The sequence below is a fragment of the Vipera berus genome (genome assembly GCF_964194415.1).
Source record: "Vipera berus genome assembly, chromosome: 2".
NCBI lineage: Eukaryota > Metazoa > Chordata > Lepidosauria > Squamata > Viperidae > Vipera > Vipera berus.
The window spans coordinates 236033875-236052921 of record NC_138203.1 but is presented as its reverse complement, the minus strand read 5'-3'; the positions used below and the strand labels follow the sequence as shown (position 1 = coordinate 236052921).

General features: G+C 42.5%; 2 protein-coding genes across 3 annotated transcripts in view; one reads left to right on the top strand and one right to left on the bottom strand.

Annotated features, from left to right (window-relative positions):
* Positions 1-8459, bottom strand: part of TPRA1 (transmembrane protein adipocyte associated 1) — a 32844-nt gene extending 24385 nt beyond the window's left edge. Inside the window, exon 1 of the mRNA XM_081321502.1 lies at positions 8100-8459. The gene's annotated coding sequence lies outside the window, so the exon portion shown is untranslated. The remainder of the gene's footprint in view (positions 1-8099) is intronic.
* A 1398-nt stretch (positions 8460-9857) lies between these two features.
* Positions 9858-19047, top strand: part of MCM2 (minichromosome maintenance complex component 2) — a 21778-nt gene continuing 12588 nt past the window's right edge. For both annotated transcript variants that reach the window (XR_014025121.1, XM_081317727.1), the window contains exons 1-6: positions 9858-10051; positions 11464-11651; positions 13865-14040; positions 15492-15755; positions 17295-17514; positions 18300-18507. Coding sequence is in view for 1 of the 2 variants with exons in the window: in XM_081317727.1 (XP_081173853.1) it covers positions 10046-10051; positions 11464-11651; positions 13865-14040; positions 15492-15755; positions 17295-17514; positions 18300-18507 (1062 nt within the window). In the remaining variant the exon portion in view is untranslated. The remainder of the gene's footprint in view (positions 10052-11463; positions 11652-13864; positions 14041-15491; positions 15756-17294; positions 17515-18299; positions 18508-19047) is intronic.

Sequence of the window (19047 nt, the reverse complement as noted above, 5' to 3'; positions counted from 1 at the left end):
TATGGTTAGATTTTTTTTCCATTTGACTTAGAAGTCTATAATTAATGTAAGAGATGTAACTTATTCTAGATGTAATTCTAGAATGGAAAGGTGAATGGCAGCTCTGGAAACATAAAGCCATGCATAGCTTATTTTTTATGTCTTGCAAACTCATCTGCTTTAAACTAGCTTCCCTATTGGTAAAACTGTACTTTATTCACAGAGGTTGGTTGCTGTATGTCAGACTCTGGCTGAACAAAGATATAAAGCCCTGCCTAGTGATGGCATTCTTCTTACCCTTGGCTGTCTTAAACAAAGAAACTTTGCCCTGAATTCACAGCTGAAACAAGGTCATAATCACACTTGTCAAACAACTTTACAACGATTAGACTTCTAACTGCACTATAAGTCTAAGGTTCTTCCCTGTTCCCTTCCCCACTTCTTAAAATGAAAAGCAACTGCTAAAGCAACAGAAATTAATTTTAATTAAGCATACTGTTTCCATGTCTATTCCATGTAGAATAATGAAGTTATATACAAACGAATCTATAAGATGTGATTAACATCAGAAATTTAATATTTTTACATTTCAGTTATTTGAAGACACCTACACACTTGTTGAAAGTAAAGAGTGCCAATTTCTAATATAAAGAAACACATAAAGATCAGAATTTAATTTTGTTTCTACCTTTAAAAATTAGGTCAGTGCTTCTTCTAGAAAAACTGCTTGATGATCACAAAGTGCTTCTTGAATTACTGTATGTTATGGACTGGGTATCTACAAAACAAATTTCTTCTTTCTCCTTCTCTTGAAGCACTACAACATAAATAAAAATAAATTAATCAAGCCTACATATTTTTAAGAGTCTCAAAAGCTATTTTACATAAGCTAATTATATTTAATTAATAGACTATTTTATTACTGATTCTATCTGAACATTTTCCTACGCAATCCACACAGTTGCCTGCTTTTTCTTCAGTTGATCCTTCAGTAATATTTTTCAATGTCTCCTTTGTATTTTCTGCTGATTAAGTGAAGCACTAGCTGAAATCACCACTGATGCACCCACTTGTATCAAAGTGACGTATACAGTAACGTCTAGTTTCCAAGAACGAACTTTCTTCAGTAAGAATGTGTATAAACCACTGTCTCTCAGACATACTTAAAACAATCTTCAGAAATTGCTTGTTAAGAACAACTCTTCCCATGTTGTTGCTCTTTCTCAACAGTGTTCAGCTTGTTCAGTATCTAAGCACTATACAACAATCAAGTTCCAGTTGCCATCTGAATCGTATTTGATTGATTAAGCCCGTATTTTTGGCTATCTATTCTCCCAAGGCCATTACAAACTTGTAAGATCACAAATTATTAAAGTAAAAAAAGCAAAACAGTATGGAAAAAGAAACAAATTAACATAGTCTTTAAAATACCAGGTCATAACATTTCTTTTTGGAATAGCAAAATTATTAGGGCTCCCATAAAAGTCTTGTATGTGTTTACTTGGCCCACTGAACCACAAACTGCTTTTCCTCATTTGTGGTTTGTTCATAACCCCGAAAACAGTGGCAAGTGGTGCAGGAGAAAAGCTGAAAGACTTTCCCCAGAGAAATACAAAACACGAACAGCGCATGACAAAAAGGGTCCAGTTTGCTGGTATTTCAGGATCCAATCACTCTCAAAGGGCACCCATTTTAACACCAGGGGTTGCCTTTGAATCAGTCTTGACTCCTGGAGACTGCCTGGAAAAGTCCATGAGGGTATTCTTGACAAGGATTTTTGGAAACGGTTTGCCCTTGCTTGCTTGCTTCCTGGGGCTGAGAACGAATGATTGGCCGAAGGTCACCCAGCTGGCTTCCTACTTAAGGTAGGACTAGAACTCAAGGTCTCTAGCTTGTTGCTTTAACCACTATACCAAACTGGCTCCTTGATAAAGAAACAAATAAAACTGTCCAGAAATATTTAAGGACATTTTAAATTTGGCACAGAAATTAGTAAGCCAGCAATGAAGCTGATACATAAGAAGTTAAATAGGTCTCAAATGCATTATTCCTCTTACGATTTGGGGAAATGTTTCATTTCTGTATTTTTCTCCATCTAGAATTACAGTTAAAAGATTCAGGTTTTCTTGGTAAGTGAAGAGCATGTTCCTCTGCAAACACCAGACTCCATTTCAGAGGAAACTTACTGATAAATTCTTGAAATAAACAGTCATGCTAATATACTGAAAGAGAAGTCTTTTATCTTACCAAGTCATTCATATCTCACTCACTCAAATGAACTTCCTCATTTTATCCAAGGTCAACCCCACTTGACTTAATTTTTTCAGTCTCGCAACAAGCATCTGTTCAGCAAGAACTGGTGGGACCACAAGAGAAACTAACAGAAAACTGAGAAAGCTAAATTGTTCTGGGATTTTAGATTTCAAACGGACAAGAATATTACTGCCACATAATACCCCAGATGTAACAATTATTGATTAAAAAAAAAGATTGGATGTTGCAATATCTGGGGAGACTAGAAAAGAGCTGGAGAAAAAAATCACAAAACACAGAGACCTGCAAATAGAAGTAGAATGACTGTGGCAGAAGAAAGCCAATAAAGTACCAATGCAATAGTAATAGGTGTCTTGGGCGCAATCCCAAACTTCTGGAGAACTACTTGAGTGCCATCACCATTGACAAAATCAACTTCACTCAATTGCCAAAGGCAGCTTTACTAAGAACAGCTTACACCTTGTGACAATACCTTTTAACACTGTCAAATATCTGCCTATTTCAGGTCATTGGCAAGGACTCGATGGGTGGATAAAAGTTCCAAATCCAGTCTAAATAGCTGGCTGTGTGATGAGCCATAACAAAAACAACAACCATAATCACTATCAGTCCATTGCAAAAGGTTGCTTTACTCGGAAGAGTTTACATCCTGCGATGGTATACCACAAAACATCATCATCTGCCTATCCCAGACCCATGGGAAGGACTTGATAAGTGGTTTAAAAATGCCAAATCCAGTCTGAACATCTGGCTGATGGTGTGACAAACCATAAGTAATATAGAAGCTCATCTAATCTGAATTTTTGATCCTTGCTTCATTACACTGACTGCACAACCTTATGCATGTTTTCAGGAAACATGCCTTACAGCAGACATGTCAAACTCACAACGTCATGTGCTGTTGTGCCATGTATCGGGATGGTTTTGCCATTGCCGGCAATGGGGTGAACATGGCTTCCGGATGATGCGTCCGGCCCGTGGGCCGGCAGTTTGACACCACTGCCTTACAGTGACCCATAGAAAGATTAGCAGTACAACCATAAAGTTTTCTGAAAGGTTTAACTTGCTTCTTTACAGACAACTGTACTAAGGTATCCATGATTATCATTTAAGTACATTTCCTGCAATTTAAGCAACAGTAGGAATGTTGAAGTACTGTAGATGCATTTCAATCTGTATCAGTGTATATATTCAACCAGTCATCCATAAATTCAGTGTTTTTCAACCTTGCCCACTTTAAGATGTATAGGCAGTCCTCGACTTACAACCACAACTGAGCCCAAATTTATGTTGCTAGGTGAGACATTTGCCTCATTTTATAACCTTTCTTGCCACAGTTGTTAAGCAAATCACTGCAATTGTTAACACAGCTATTAGTAACACAGTAACACAGTTGTCAAATGAATCTGACCTTCCCATTGACTTTGTTTGTCAGAAGGTTGCAAAAGGTGATCACATGACCCTGGCACACTGCAACCATCATAAATACGAACCAGTTGCCATGCATCTGAATTTTGATCATGTGACCATGGGGATGCTGCAACGGTTGTAAGTGTATAAAACAGTCATAAGACACTTTTTCAGTGCTGTTGCAACTACAGTTACTAAATGAACTGTTGTAACTCCAGGACTATCTGTACAGACATCAACTCCCAGGATGATGGCTGGGAAATTCTGGGAACTGAAGTCTACATATCTTAAGGTTGCCAAGATTGAGGGACACTGCTGGCTTTTTATTTTAATATCCCAAATATGACAGGGCATTCCCTAGCTATGGGAGATTCACACTGCAACCATAACACAATGCAAAATAAATTAATTGTGGCATCCACAGTGTGCATTTCTGATAGGTTTGCAATGCATTAGGAATCTCATTACTTTCACTTCCATGAAGTAACAGCAGTTTGACAATAGAACCAATTACTCAGAATGGTGATCTTCTCTTCACTGGATATGTGCACTCAGAGGGTAGACAGCATCTGTCTGGAGTGCTTTAATTTGGATTTCTGCATTGAGCAGGAAATTAAATTCAGTGGCCTATCTGGTCGTTTAACTCCATGATCCCAATATCTCAGTTCATCCCCCTTAGAGTTTGTTTTCCTTCTGCATGTATATGTCAAGATCTTGAGTGATAGCCTTCTGAGAAGAGCTGTCTTAATAATAGTTTGATTTTAGTGCAATACCTGCATTGTCAACAACTTAATCATACTATAAATTGTGCCAGCAAGTCTCCTAATATTTAAGGCAAGTGTCACAACGATCACACTTCCTGTCAAGCTAGAGGACTAGTATTTGATTTTTTACCAATCAATTTAGAACTAGTGTGCCATTAGAGAGACAGAATAGACAATGGACACTGCAAACAGAAGAAAAAGCTAGGTTACCATTCAACTTTAACCTAAATTCTTTAAGTTAATCTCAGGCCATCAAAGGTTTATTAATAATGAAAAAGTATTGCTTTCAGCTGGGGGATAAAAATGACCAGGAAAATCTGCAGTGAGATAATGGTGGTTAGCTTGATGAAAAAAGGCAGACATTCAGCTGCCATGAAACAGACAAATTCCAATTGTGGATTACTAGGAAAAGATTTAAAAACTGAAACAAAATATATAAAGCCTTTATACAAATTTAAAAGTGGACAATACTGAGTTCCATACCTGAAGATCATATAAGAAGTACAGAAATTCCACCGTATATCCTTTGAATCAACTATGCATTAAAGGTAAGACTGGACAATGTGTTTCCATATGGTCTAGATATAGGTAGTCTTCAACTTACAACAGTTTGTTTAGTGACTGTTAGAAGTTATAACTGTACTGAACACAGTGACTTATGACCATTTTTCATGCTTACGACCGTTGCAGCATCCCTATGATCAAAAGTCAGACGCTTGGCAACTGACTCACATTTATGACAGTTGCAGTGTCGCCAGGGTCATGTGGTCACCTTTTCCGTCCTTCTGACAAGCAAAGTCAATGGGGAAGCCAGATTCACTTAACATCCCTGTTACTAAGTTAAAACCTGCAATGATTCACTTAACAACTGTGACAAGAAAAGTCGTAAAATGGGGCAAAATTCACTTAACGAATCTCTCTTAGCAACAAAAATGTTGGGGTCCACTGTGGTTTTAAGGTGAAGACTACCTGTACAATTCACTGTTAAAAATTGAATCATAATCATGAAAAGTTATTGGAAAAGTTATATGATTTCAATAGTCTAGTACAGGGGTAGGCAACCTCGGCTCTTTTATGACTCATGGACTTCAACTCCCAGAATTCCTGAGCCAGCCAAGCTGGCTCAGGAATTCTGGGAGTTGAAGTCCATGAGTCATAAAAGAGCCGAGGTTGCCTACCCCTGGTCTAGTAACTTCTTTTCATTCTAATGCAGGCACGTCAAACACGCAGCCTGCAGGCCCCATCTGGCCCATGCAGGCCACGCCCACCCTGACCCCACAAGGGCAAAACAAATTCCAATACTTAGCGAGAAGGCCCACGATGCAATTGGGTTTGACACCCCTGTTCTAATGACTTGATTTACTTTTATATATTTAGATATAATTTTGGGGATAATTTTGTTTGGTTGTTATTTCTTTTACCTTTGTTTTCCATGGATTTTTCCCACCCTAGTATAGTTTTTTTTTCCACCATATAGTTTACTACACAATAGATTAGAACTTTTTCTTTCAAGAAAAACATTTCTATAATATAATAATATGCCCTTTTTATGAATAACTTGTTTTTTAATGGAAATGCTTATATAAAGGAAAACATGGAGACGCACACAACAGATCAATCACCAACCACAATGGGCGCTAGACCAGCTCCCTTATGGTTCTTTAGAAAGAAAAGACTGCTGGTTGCTTTGTATATGTCCCTCACAGGTGGTTAGGTGACCCTCCATGGGAACAAATTTATTTACTTTTTACATTCCTAATATCAGTTAAGATTTCCTATCAACAGTGTCAATTTCTATGTAGTATACAGGAAAAAAAGAGGGGGAAGAGTGAAAGAGAAACAGCTTTATTTTTTAAGCAGCCAAATACTGTTCCTCAGTCAGCCTCAAAATTGTTTCACTTTTCCTGCATTGCCACAGCACAAAAACAACTAGAAATTCAGTATTAATTAGACCATAGTATATTAGCAAACTTATGTGACCAGTTTGGAAATCACAAGAGAAGGTAAGCTTTCTAACTAAGCAGATAATATTGCAGAAGGGATTTACATATAAAATTAACTCAGGATTCACTTTTTAATCATTTGAATATCACCCTAAAAGCCAAGGAACTATGGACAATTACAATGTTATCAGTCCACTGTATGCCCTGAAAGATGGAATCTATATGGCCAAAACCCAAAAGCTATTTTAGGTAGCTGGGTGATATTTAGATACAATTGAAGCACAATCCCTATAGTATAATAAGATCTTCCTTTGAGTCACTGCTACTGACAGCAGGTTTTTTTTTTAATCCCATTTATATCCCGCCCTTCTCCAAAGACTCAGGGCGGCTTACAATCTAAAGCACAAATCAATGTGCCTAGCAATAGCCTTCATTCTACGTATATGCCTGCTTATTGGTGTTACTTAAGGAGGCATTAGCCCACTGCTCCACCAAGGCTCATTGTAAGTCAGTTACCCAACTGACTTACAATTTCAGAGGATAAGATTTTGTGTCTGGCATCCCAAGCTAATTATAAAAAAGTTTAAATTGTGGCTTTCAACTACTTTTTAACTTATCACAATTTGTAACTCTACATAATCAGAAACATGCCCTGCTCATGCAGACCACTAAAAGCCCTTTGCAACATTAGCTAATTAAAGCATATTCTCCCTAACATTCTAAAGCACTCATTCAATAGCAAGTCAATTGTAAACATAAATGGGAAGTTGCTAGAAGTTATCAAACGACAGAAGGGAATACACACAAAATGCCACAGTATGGGCTAGCTAGTGGAAAGAGGCAGCAATTTTTTAATCACCAACTGGAAAACTCCACATATTCCTAATTAAAATGCCCATACAGCTCAGAACAATTGTAGGAGTTAACTTAGCTCTGTCTAAACATCGCCAGATAGAAAAAGAGCATTGGGATCTTATAAAGGAGGCATTTTTCCCTGCCGAGATTTATTCCTGATAGTAAAAGGGCCTTTGGTTGAGCGTTGACACCAAGCATTTCTGCCATGCATGCGAGCTGTGGGGTCCATGGGGTCGCGAAGAGAGTCAGGCACGACTTAGCGACTGAACAACAACGATTGAAGTTATTTCAGGAAGGAGAGTTTCAATTCAAGAGAGGGGCTCGTAAGGACTTGTCGAAGATCTCAAGGGAGGAAAGTGATCCAAGCGGGACATTACTAAAAGCCCCAGAGTAGATCAAAAAGGAGAGGGGAACGTAGCATTCACACAGTTCTTCAACACAGCGAATGGCCCCATTTCCTTCTCGCCCAAACACAGAGGACAATTCCCAGACCAAGATCAACCAGGATCAAAATAAGTCAAGAGTGTCGGGTGCCGGGAAGGGAAATAGGGTGGATTTACTAATTCTCTCTTCAAAGCCGGACGTCTGCTTGTTAAAAGACAGGGCTGGACGCGAGATCGTTCCTTCCCGGCCCCAAAGTTTCCCCAGAGAAATCTGGCCGATCACCTGTGATCGCCCGGGCGATGGGGCATCTAGACCAGGGGTCGGCAACCTCGGCTCTTTTATGACTCGTGGACTTCAACTCCCAGAATTCCTGAGCCAGCATAGCTGGCTCAGGAATTCTGGGAGTTGAAGTCCACGAGTCATAAAAGAGCCGAGGTTGCCTACCCCGATCTAGACTAAGGCCACCCTAAGGAGTCAGGGAGCTCCTTACCTGGCCCTACTCCTCGTTTCCTCCGCCCGTGAGCCACACTCGCCCTCCGCAGCTCCCTTGTTATCTTCGCTCACAGTCCGACAGAGGAGGAGGAGGAGGAGGAGGAAGAGGAGGCGGCCTGTCCCGCTTTCGCCCGCGCTGGCTCATGCCCGGGACTCTCGACCGACCATCCTGCAGCCAGCAAAGCTCCGTCCCAGGTCCAAAATGGGGCGGAGGCTGCCCCGGAGGAGGAGCGTCGTTGACAAGCCGGCCGGAGCTAAAAGCAGCCAAGCCGCGGCCAGGCGACCCATCACTTCCTGCCGTCGCTCAGAAGAGAGGCGCCCGCAGTGGAAAGAAGGCGCGGCGCCATCGCCTCTCAAGCAGGATGACGAGCGGCTCGCGGAGGAAAGAGCAGCCTCGCCCGCCGCCCTGCTGAGGAAGACCTGAGCGTCGATCCCAGGCTTTCCAGCCAATCACGAGGCACCTAAATGAGGAGCCCGGCTCAAAAGCGAAACAAAAGGGCGACGGGAGCCAATGAAGGAAGCGGAGGGGCGGAGTCGCGGAGTGAAAAACCGGCAGGGCGTTAAAGGAGAAGTTGCGCTCGAACCGTTTCGAAGGCAAAAACTCTTTCGGAACTCAGCCGGGAAAAGCGACCTACTCTCTTCGCGTCCATTCCTTTGGCAAGCCGCCAATACCCCTCGTTTTAGTGGCGGGATCAAAGCAGAGCGGTTTGTTTTTCAAAGTGTGCGTTTTTATTCTGGAGAATTCGAGATGATCTTTTTTTTCATAAAAGTACTCGTTCCTCAAGAGCAGGGATCGGCAACCTCGGCTCTTTTATGACTCGTGGACTTCAACTCCCAGAATTCCTGAGCCAGCTATGCTGGCTCAGGAATTCTGGGAGTTGAAGTCCACGAGTCATAAAAGAGCCGAGGTTGCCGACACCTGCTCAAGAGGGACGCGGTGGCTCAGTGGGTTAGGACGCTGAGCTCGTCGATCAGAAGGTCGGCATTTTTTTTTTGGCGGTCGATTCCCGAGTGCCGCGTAACGGAGACGTCCTCGGACCAAGCGCTGGCTTTTCGGCTTTGAAATGGAGATGAGCACCGGACCCTAGAGTCGAAAATGACTAGCACACATGCGCGGGGGAACCTTTACCTTTACCTTTACTCTCTCCTCGGGCTTGCCTCACTTGGCATTTGCGAAGCGTCTCCTATTAAGCGAGGGCACAAAGCCTTTATTAACTTAAGACCAAACACGCGCCGTCAGCGCGACCTCTCGTTACTTATTTTAACCGCTAACAGGGGTCTTCAAACTTGGCCCTTTTATGACTTGTGGACTTCAACTCCCAAAATTCCTCAGCCAGCGTGCCCGGCTGAGGAATTCTGGGAGTTGAAGTCCACAAGTCATAAAAGGGCCAAGTTTGAAGAGCACTGGCTGAAGAAATCCGAGGGCGTGCGCGACGGAGGCGCGCCCGGTAATTCAGCGAAATGAAATGACGAACGGAACTGCGTTCCACGAACCGAAGGCAGCAACACTGGTACAACATTCTCGGCCGACGAAAAGGGCACGAAAGCTCACGCGGTGCTCTCCAGAGTGCTGGACTCCCAACGCCTCCTTAACTGGGCACGTCGGAGCAGAGTTCTGAGCACCGTCGAGCCGCCTTCATTTCGCTTTTCCACCTACGGCGCCCCGCCTCCTTTCCTCTCCGGCGAAGGACCGCCTCCCCCCCCTCCCCTCCCGTCCCCTCGTTAAATATTCATAAGAGCGCTTTCCGCCCAGTCTCTCCCGGTTCATATTTGCATATTCGTAAGACGTTGCGTCACCATTTCCGAAGCTTTCGCGGGCTTTTGACCCACGTGATTGTCGATCCGCGCGGGATTCGGGCTCCGGCGGCGCTTGTAGTTTGAGTGGGGGGGGGGGGGCCCGCTGCTGGTTGGAAAGAAGCTCCGTTGGATCGCAAAGCGGGAGAAATGGCGGTAAGGTTGCTTTTTCCTCGCCACGGACCCTCAAGGCTTTTTCTTGTCAGCCGTATTGGTTTGTTTGTATTTGCGTCCCTCGGGTGGGCCGCTTTTTTTTCCTTTTTTTGATTGTTTGGCGTCACCTGGTTACCTCTTAACCGTTCCTTTTCGTAGTTTTCACGTTCGTTGTAGAATCCGTATCGAGAACCTTTTTCCGGACTTTTTTTTTTTTGGCCTGGCGGAATTTGCAGGAAGAGTGAAATTTTAGGCTCTTTTTCTCTTTGTTGTTGTTAGTTGCGAAGTCATGTCCGACCCATCGCGACCCCATGGACGACGTTCCTCCAGGCCTTCCTGTCCTCTACCATCTTCTGGAGTCCATTTAAGCTCACGCCTACTGCTTCAGTGACTCCATCTAGCCACCTCATTCTCTGTCGTCCCCTTCTTCTATTGCCCTCGATCTTTCCCAGCATTAGGCTCTTCTCCAGTGAGTCCTTCCTTCTCATCAGGTGGCCAAAGTATTTGAGTTTCAATTTCAGGATCTGGCCTTCTAAAGAGCAGTCAGGATTGATCTCCTCTAGGACTGACCGGTTTGATCGCCTTGCAGTCCAAGGGACTTGCAGGAGTCTTCTCCAGCACCATAGTTCAAAGGCCTCAATTCTTTGGCGCTCAGCCTTTCTTATGGTCTTAACTAGTGCAAATTCCTGCCCAGCCATAGAGCGGAAGGTCTGTGCCGCCCCTGTCAAAACGGAGGAGGAGTTTAGAAGATGGGAGTACAAAGAAATATTCTCCCGTCACCGCCGTTCTGCCATTGAACCCAAATGACTTCTCTGGAATTGAAAAGAGAGCAAACAAACAAAAAAGAGTCTCACACAGTGAACTGCCAAAGCGATTTATTAGTCTGTCTGTCTCTCTCTCTTTTTTTTTTTTGCATTCCTTTTGCCCGTGGAGAAGTTTAGAAAATTCGAACCAAACCAAGTCCTAGGAAAGTACAGGTAGCCCTCGACAAACAACCACAACTGAGCCCCAAAGTTCTGTCGTTAGGCGAGACATTCGTTGAGTTTTGCTCCATTTTACGACTTTTCTTGTCACAGTGCTTCAGTTGAATCACTGCGGTTGATTAAGTTGGTTAACCCGGCTGTTGGGTGAATCTGGCTACCCCACTGAGCTTTGCTTGTCAGGAAGGAACCAAAAGGTGATCAGGTGACCCACGGACACAGCAAAAGTCATAAATGGGAACCAATTGCCAAGCATCTGAATTTTGACCACATGATCGTGGGGGATGCTGCAAAGGTCACAAGTATGAAAAAACAAAATGGTCCTAAGTCACATTTTTCAGTGCCATTGCGGCTTTGAAAGGTCACCAGATGAACTGTTGTAAATTGAGGCCTACCTTTATGTTAGCCAAATTCACAATGTATTTTGCACTCTAGGATTCCTCTGAGTCAAACATGGCTACCAGCCCGGTGCAGAACCTTCGGCGAGGAGAGGCCTTCACGTCCAGCCCAGGGAGAGATCTACCCCCCTTCGAGGATGAGTCTGAAGGACTCCTGGGGACCGAGGGACTCCCTGATGAAGAGGACGAAGATGGAGAGGAGTTGATTGGAGAAGGGATGGAAAGGTACGGGTCTTCCTCCACTAGGTTCATGTTTCACCTGAGACCTCAGAAGGAAACATTTGGCACTCTGCTCTCTTTTCTTGCCTGTTTCATCAATTCAGGGCAAATCAGGTTGACTTCAAAGGAGCTAACGTGAAGATGTTTGTACTTAATAACTGTAAGGTGATATTGGTATGGCAGCAAATTCAGATTGCTTTATTTCATAAACAGGACACTCCTACACACATTGTCATGCACCTTGAATCTTTCTCATTCCTTGCTGTTGTTAGTAGTAGGAAACCAGCAATTTGGTGTTCTAACAGTTAATCAGGTGTGGTAGTCAGCTAGTTGATTAGAATTGTGTTGCTTGGCCTCCTGCCATTAGTAATTATGGCCGTGATTAGGCAGTTGTTTTAACCTCTAGGCCACAGGCTCTTTCTCACTTTGTCAGCTGCATCGGGGATATATATATTGATTAGATGTTGGGTCAATTTGATTATCAGATGGAAATCCCTTCATTTGGAATATTTATATAATATAGCATTCTTGATAAATAAGGATGGGAAAGCTTATGACTATTTGTAGACCTGTTATGTAAGGGGAGAAGAATTTATCAGTTTTTTTATTTCTTTTTTCAGGGTGGATTTTTTATATTTAATGTAAGATTTATTTGAAATGTGGGTCATTTTTTTCTTTGTTGCGTACAATTTTCCCTTTTTTCTGGATGTATGTTTTTCTGTTTTGCATTTTATTCTTGTTGATAAAGCAAGTTGATAAAGAAGATAACCCATTGTGATCAAGTTTATCCCAGCCTCTAACATGTTAGAAATTGTTTGCACCTGTTCGAGAACAGCAGTCCACAACGTTTCCAGCTTGGCGGCCCACCTTAACAGTGGGAGGGGGATGAGCAGCATGCCCTCCACTTGCACAAATGGTGCTTGCACTCATGCACAAAGCTTTACTCGTGTGAGCTCTACACACATGAGTGGCAGGTACTTGCTCTCTGCTCATGCAAGTTCAGCTTTGTGCACCCGCTTGCCCATTTCTCCTGGTGGTTGAGGACCCCTGTTCTAGGATATATAAAGGAATTGTTTCAATTAAGAAAGAAATCAAAGGCTAGGCCTCTAAAACATCCACAACTATCTGAATGCACCATCCCTATTCTAGATAATATCTACTTTGATGGAAATTGTTAGTTTAATAGTCATGCATTACATGGCCTTCAGTTCAAGTATCTAGTTACAAAACGTGAAGCCAAGTGTTAATATGCCATTTACTGCAAACCTTACATACTGAGAGATGAGGTACAGGTTCATAAGGGCTGGATTTGCACATTGCTCTAAATCAGGCATGTCAAACTCACGATGTCATGTGACATCGCACGACATATCACGACTTTCCCCATTGCTGGCAATGGGGAGGGCACGGTTTCGTTGTGATGCATCCGGCCCGTGGGCCGGCAGTTTGACACCCCTGCTCTAAATTGCTCTAAATTCATAATTTCCATAGAAGTGTATGGAGTTATTGTAATGGGATATGTAAAAACTATGCTTAATGGAATGAAATGAAAGAGGCTGTAGATGAAAAAATATATAGAATGTAACCTAAAGTTACATTCACAAAATGGATAGCCATCTAAAATAGTTAATAAATTGTTTTAATAAGTGATAGAAGCAAAGAAGCTATCTAAATAAATAATCCATCAGTACTAAAAGTTGGCTTATAGCTTTTTGATTCCAGAAAGAAAAGAATGAGAATTAATAACAAACAGGCTGCAGAATGGAATATCTAAAAATGAAGCTCACCCACATTAAGAGCACCAAAAGAGAGAAAGAGATTCTCTTCCTTTTAATAAAAATCAATCAATCAGAATAGAGCTAGAAGGGACCTTGGAGGTCTTCTAGTCCAACCCCCTGATCAAGCAGGAGACCCTATACCATTTCAGACAAGCAACTGTCCAGTATCTTCTTAAAAGCCTCCAGTGATGAAGCACTCACAACTTCTGAAGGCAAGCTGTTCCACTGGTTAATTGTCCTCACTGGTAGGAAGTTTCTCCTTAATTCCAGATTAGTTTCCATACATATATATTCCATATATGCACTGGATTTCCTGTGTGCAGATGTTGTACAAGTTGTGATATCCAAATATAAATGTCAGATCTGGTGCTTCGCAAAATAAGTAAGGTACTCAGGATGCAATGTGGTTGATGAACAGATTTTGTGTGTGTGTGTGTCCAGGGACTATCGTCCTATTCCTGAACTTGATGTCTACGAAGCTGAAGGTTTAGCCTTGAATGATGAAGATCTGGAAGAGCTAACCGCCAGCCAAAGGGAAGCGGCAGAACGTGCAATGAGACAGAGGGACCGTGAGATGGGTCGAGGCCTGGGCCGCATGCGGAGTGGACTGCTTTATGGTACATTTTTAAATGAATGGGCAGCAATGGCTTGGTTTATACAGTTCCTTAAGTCACATTTAAGGTAGTTGCAGTATCCCACAGTCACATGACTCCGATTCCCAGTCAGCTTTCCATAAGCAAAGTCAATGGGGAAGCTGGGAAGGAAAGTTAAAAGTTGCTCAGGTTCGTCTGCCCCATCTGCGCATCCTCCCCCCAGGCCCCCCCCCCGTGCTTGCACCACTTTTTCATGACCACTCATGCACCCTCTCCCACCCAGCAACAGCTACATCATGCTCGGCCTCCACCACCACTTGCACACCATCCCCAAGCCTCACTACACTCCCCACAACTCACATCCTCTCTCACCTGGCAGCAGTCCCCCCCCCCCCCCCCGCCACACACACTGTATTTCTTTCTCATTCATGTACTCTTCTCCACCTGGCAGCAGTCATTTGCCGCCACCTGGGACTTGCAATTTCCTGCCAGCTTCCTCATTGGCTGTTGGAAGCCAGTAGAAAGTTGGAGGAGGTGTTCACTTTACAACCCATGATCTTCACTTAACAATGGAAATTGAGACTTTGGGGGTTGTCTGATGTAGTGATGTAGTCACATAACATTGTGCTTTACAACTGCATTGCTTAGGGATGGAAATTCATAGCTCAGTTGCTATCATAGCTCAAGGACGATTTTATTTTATGGCAGTAAACCAGATCGAAATCATGGTTAGCTTATTGATTACAGTTATGGTTTGCGGATATAGACATGAAAGCGTGTGGCATCTAAATACCGGTAAGTCACGAGCAATTTGAATACCTATGAGTCTGAATCTGATTTATTTCTTACTAATAAAGGTAACTCTCGCACTGCTCAGCCTTATGCAATTTGCTGATTACATAGTTGACCATTTTAATATTTACTGCCATATGTAAATGGAATGTTTTTTAATTCATAAACCTCTCAGAGTCACTTTAAATAGATGGGCAGTGTATAAATTTGATTACTAAATAAATATACATTTGAACGGGATTGCTCTTCTTAACTGAGAGTCTTCAATATGTTAAAATTAAAACAAACTTGAAAGCAAATCAGTTAAAAACAGAATTTTTAGAATGTAGCAAAATTACAGACTTTTTGTTTGACACTTGAAATAGCATTAAATCAGAAAATCAGCAGATTCCAAAGTGATTCCAGGTGTATTGGAATACAATCCCCATAATCGCCCCAATGGGAAGTTATAAGTAGCCGCATAAAACATGAGCATCATGTTGAAGAGCAAATTGTAGGAGTTGAAGTCCAATGTATCTGTGGGGGAAATGATCGTTTGGGGAAAGCTATTAAAAAAGGTGACATCTGTCTAAGATCCCTATCGCAGAGAATTGATTTAGTTTTGTTAACAGTTCTATGTTTATGTAGCTGTCTGATAATCCCTTTTTATTTCCTCTGCTCCTTGCCCACCTTTTAAATTCTAGAGAGTGATGATGAAGATGAGGATCGTCCTTTGCGGAAGAGGCGCCTGGCTGAACGGGCTGCTGAAGGCATGGAAGAAGAGGAGGAAGACATGATCGAAAGTATAGAGAACCTGGAAGACATGAAGGGGCATTCCGTGAGAGAGTGGGTGTCCATGGCAGCTCCCCGTCTTGAAATCTACCATCGCTTCAAGAACTTCCTAAAGACCCACGTGGATGATCATGGTCACAATGTCTTCAAAGAGCGGATCAGTGACATGTGTAAAGGTACAACTGTGGGAATGCAAGAAAAGTAGTTTAGAAAACTAGTTTCAAATGTTTCTGGTGATGACTCATATTGGCCAGTTTCATAACTACACTAAATCACAACTAATACATTGTAAGCTAAACCATTGTTTACAAACCTCATTCACTGGATTCATAGGTAAAAAGGTAAAGGTTCCCCCGCACATGCATGCTAGTCGTTTCCGACTCTAGGGGCCGGTGCTCATCTCCATTTCAAAGCCGAAGAGCCAGCGCTTGTCCGAGGACGTCTCCATGGTCATGTGGCCAGCATGACTAGACGCCAAAGGCGCACAGAACGCTGTTACCTTCCCACCGTAGTGGTCCCTATTTTTCTACTTGCATTTTTACGTGCTTTCGAACTGCTAGGTTGGCAGAAGCTGGGACGAGTAACAAGCGCTCACTGCTACGCGGCACTCGGGATTCGACCCGCCAAACTGCCGACCTTCTGATCGACAGGCTCAGCGTCCTAACCCACTGAGCTACTGCGTCCCTCTGTTGTATGAATCCCTCATACAACATGCTAAACCATAAACCACATAACGACTTAGTGCATTGTATGAACTTAGTCACTGCTTGAGATATATTTCTTTTAACCTACGTTATATCTCATACCACGTGCCCATAGCTGGTAGGTGACTTTTCATTAAGGTTCCTGATTGTACTATTCAGATGGATCCTAACAAACCATTTAAGTCTCCTTTACAGAATAAACATAATACTTGATGCGGGGAATATCTCAGCTTAATTCTCTTTCCCATGGTTAGAACTACACCTGTGTGGGCTGCACTTTCTCTTCCCTCCCTATGCCCATACTTTTTTTTTTTTGGTAGGTGAATTGTGCTGCAAGAGTTACAGAACAACTACTTAATTATTTTGAATTACAATAGTTACTAAAATATTGGCTAGCAGGTTTTTAAGGAACACATGTATTGTAGTAATATTTTTATTCTTAATGTTCATTTTTCTTAGCCATTATGGATAAAATTCCTTCAGCAGAAACTGAAAACTATTTTCACACCAAATATTTTTTTTTAAAAAAATAGTAAAGTAAAGGTAAAGGTTCCCCCGCACATGCGTGCTAGTCGTTTCCAACTCTAGGGGCCGGTGCTCATCTCCGTTTCAAAGCCAAAGAGCCAGCGCTTGTCCGAGGACGTCTCCGTGGTCATGTGGCCGGCATGACTTAGACGCCAAAGGCGCACGGAACGCTGTTACCTTCCCACCGTAGTGGTCCCTATTTTTCTACTTGCATTTTTACGTGTTTTCGAACTGCTAGGTTGGCAGAAGCTGGGACGAGTAACAGGCACTCACTCTGCTACGCGGCACTCAGGATTCGACCCGCCAAACTGCCGACCTTCTGATCGACAAGCTCAGCGTCCTAACCCAGAGCCACCGCGGTCAAATAAGACATAAGGACTGCCTTATAAGGATTGCAAATATATTTTAGAATAAACCCAGTAAACTCAGTTTTTTGCATTTCTGCAGTGGTAGGCCTAGGTTAAAAAAAAAATCTTCTCTTGGCAGACAATAGAGAGAGCGTGGTGGTGAATTATGAAGATTTGGCTGCCCGGGAACATGTCCTGGCCTACTTCCTTCCGGAAGCCCCAGCTGAGATGTTGAAGATCTTCGATGAAGCAGCCAAGGAAGTAGTAATGGCTATGTATCCCAAATATGACCGGATTGCTCAGGATATCCATGTTCGCATCTCACATCTGCCTCTGGTGGAAGAGTTACGATCACTTAGGTAAGAAGGCAGTTTAGAATTGAGGTTGGCAGCGCTAACAAAACCTATCAAGGCTGTTTAATGATTTATGACCCATAGTTGATTAGGATGTAAGTGATCCAGCTGATAAACTATGGAGTAGGTCTCTTGTAGCATGACTGCTTCAAGGACAAAAATGAAGAGAGAAGTTCAGTGCTGCCTAAGAAATGTTCCCCTACAGAATTAGCCTGCCAAGACCTGAAGTTGAGTTACATCACAAAGCTAACATGCTTAAAATTATTTTGTTGCTCTGGAAGTATTGTAATCTCTTAAGTTTCTACTAAAAAAATGCAGGTTTCTCTTTCTGAGTGTAGGACCATAGGAGAAAGCCATGAAGAATTGATTAGGTATAAAGCTGCTATTTATTGCAGTCAAATCATATTCATAATTCTTGGTTTGTTACAAATTACCCTGTCATTCCTCCTGGAATTCAGGGTAATCTGCATAGCATTCCTTCCACCGATTTAGCCCCACAACGGTGATGTGTAAGGGAGGTTGGGCTTTCCCCAACTGAAGTTAATCCAATATTTCATTATTATACCAAGCTAACCCATTTAATTTGTGGTATTCACTCTGGCAGCTGGTCCTCAGGGTCTCAGGTGGATACTTAGGGTCATTTTTTTAACTGGGAATGTCTGAATATGAAAACTGGGATCTCCTGCTTGAAAAAGTATCCTCTACCTTTGATTTAAATTCCCTTTGTTCGCTCCCTTCATGAGCTATTCGCTTCTCAAAGTTCTGAGCCTTGTTCCTGCTTCTTCTCATAGGCAACTACATCTGAACCAGCTTATCCGGACAAGTGGAGTTGTGACAAGTTGTACAGGGGTCCTTCCCCAGCTCAGCATGGTCAAGTATAATTGTACCAAATGTGGTTTTGTCTTGGGGCCTTTCTCGCAGTCTCAAAACCAAGAAGTAAAACCAGGATCTTGCCCGGAGTGTCAATCTGTTGGTCCCTTTGAAATCAACATGGAAGAGGTAAGCCGTGCTTGATTTGATATTAGGAAGCCCATTGCATTTTTCAACATGGTCTTGTTCAGACAGTTAAAAGTGCATAATTCTTAGATCTGTTGGAAGGGCAGCTGCCTGATCCTTGGAAGAGTTTTGGTTGTTTGAGGATCCCGGGTTGTATCCCCAGCTTTACAATGAAGAAGTAGCAGCTTTCCAGGTGCTCATAAATACTAGATTCTATCCTGTAAGAACAGAGATATTCTAAACAGTTCTAACTGGCTGAAAGGAAAAAGGAAGCAACAGCCATGCCACAATAGGAAGCAATGCAGTCTCTGTCGGTAGGGCTAGATTTAACGAAATTATAGGATCAACTTGCCCGATTGAGTTCAGAGGGGCTTGGATATGAAAATTGGAGAAAACAAAGCAGAAGGCATGGCAAAGTCCTCAGGATTGCCATGATCCTGAGCAAACTCACTCTATAAGGAGCTTTGATTGGAACAAATGCGTGAAGAAGGTATGTATTCATTTAATGCCCAGCTGAACTCCACATGAGGCTTACAAAGCCAA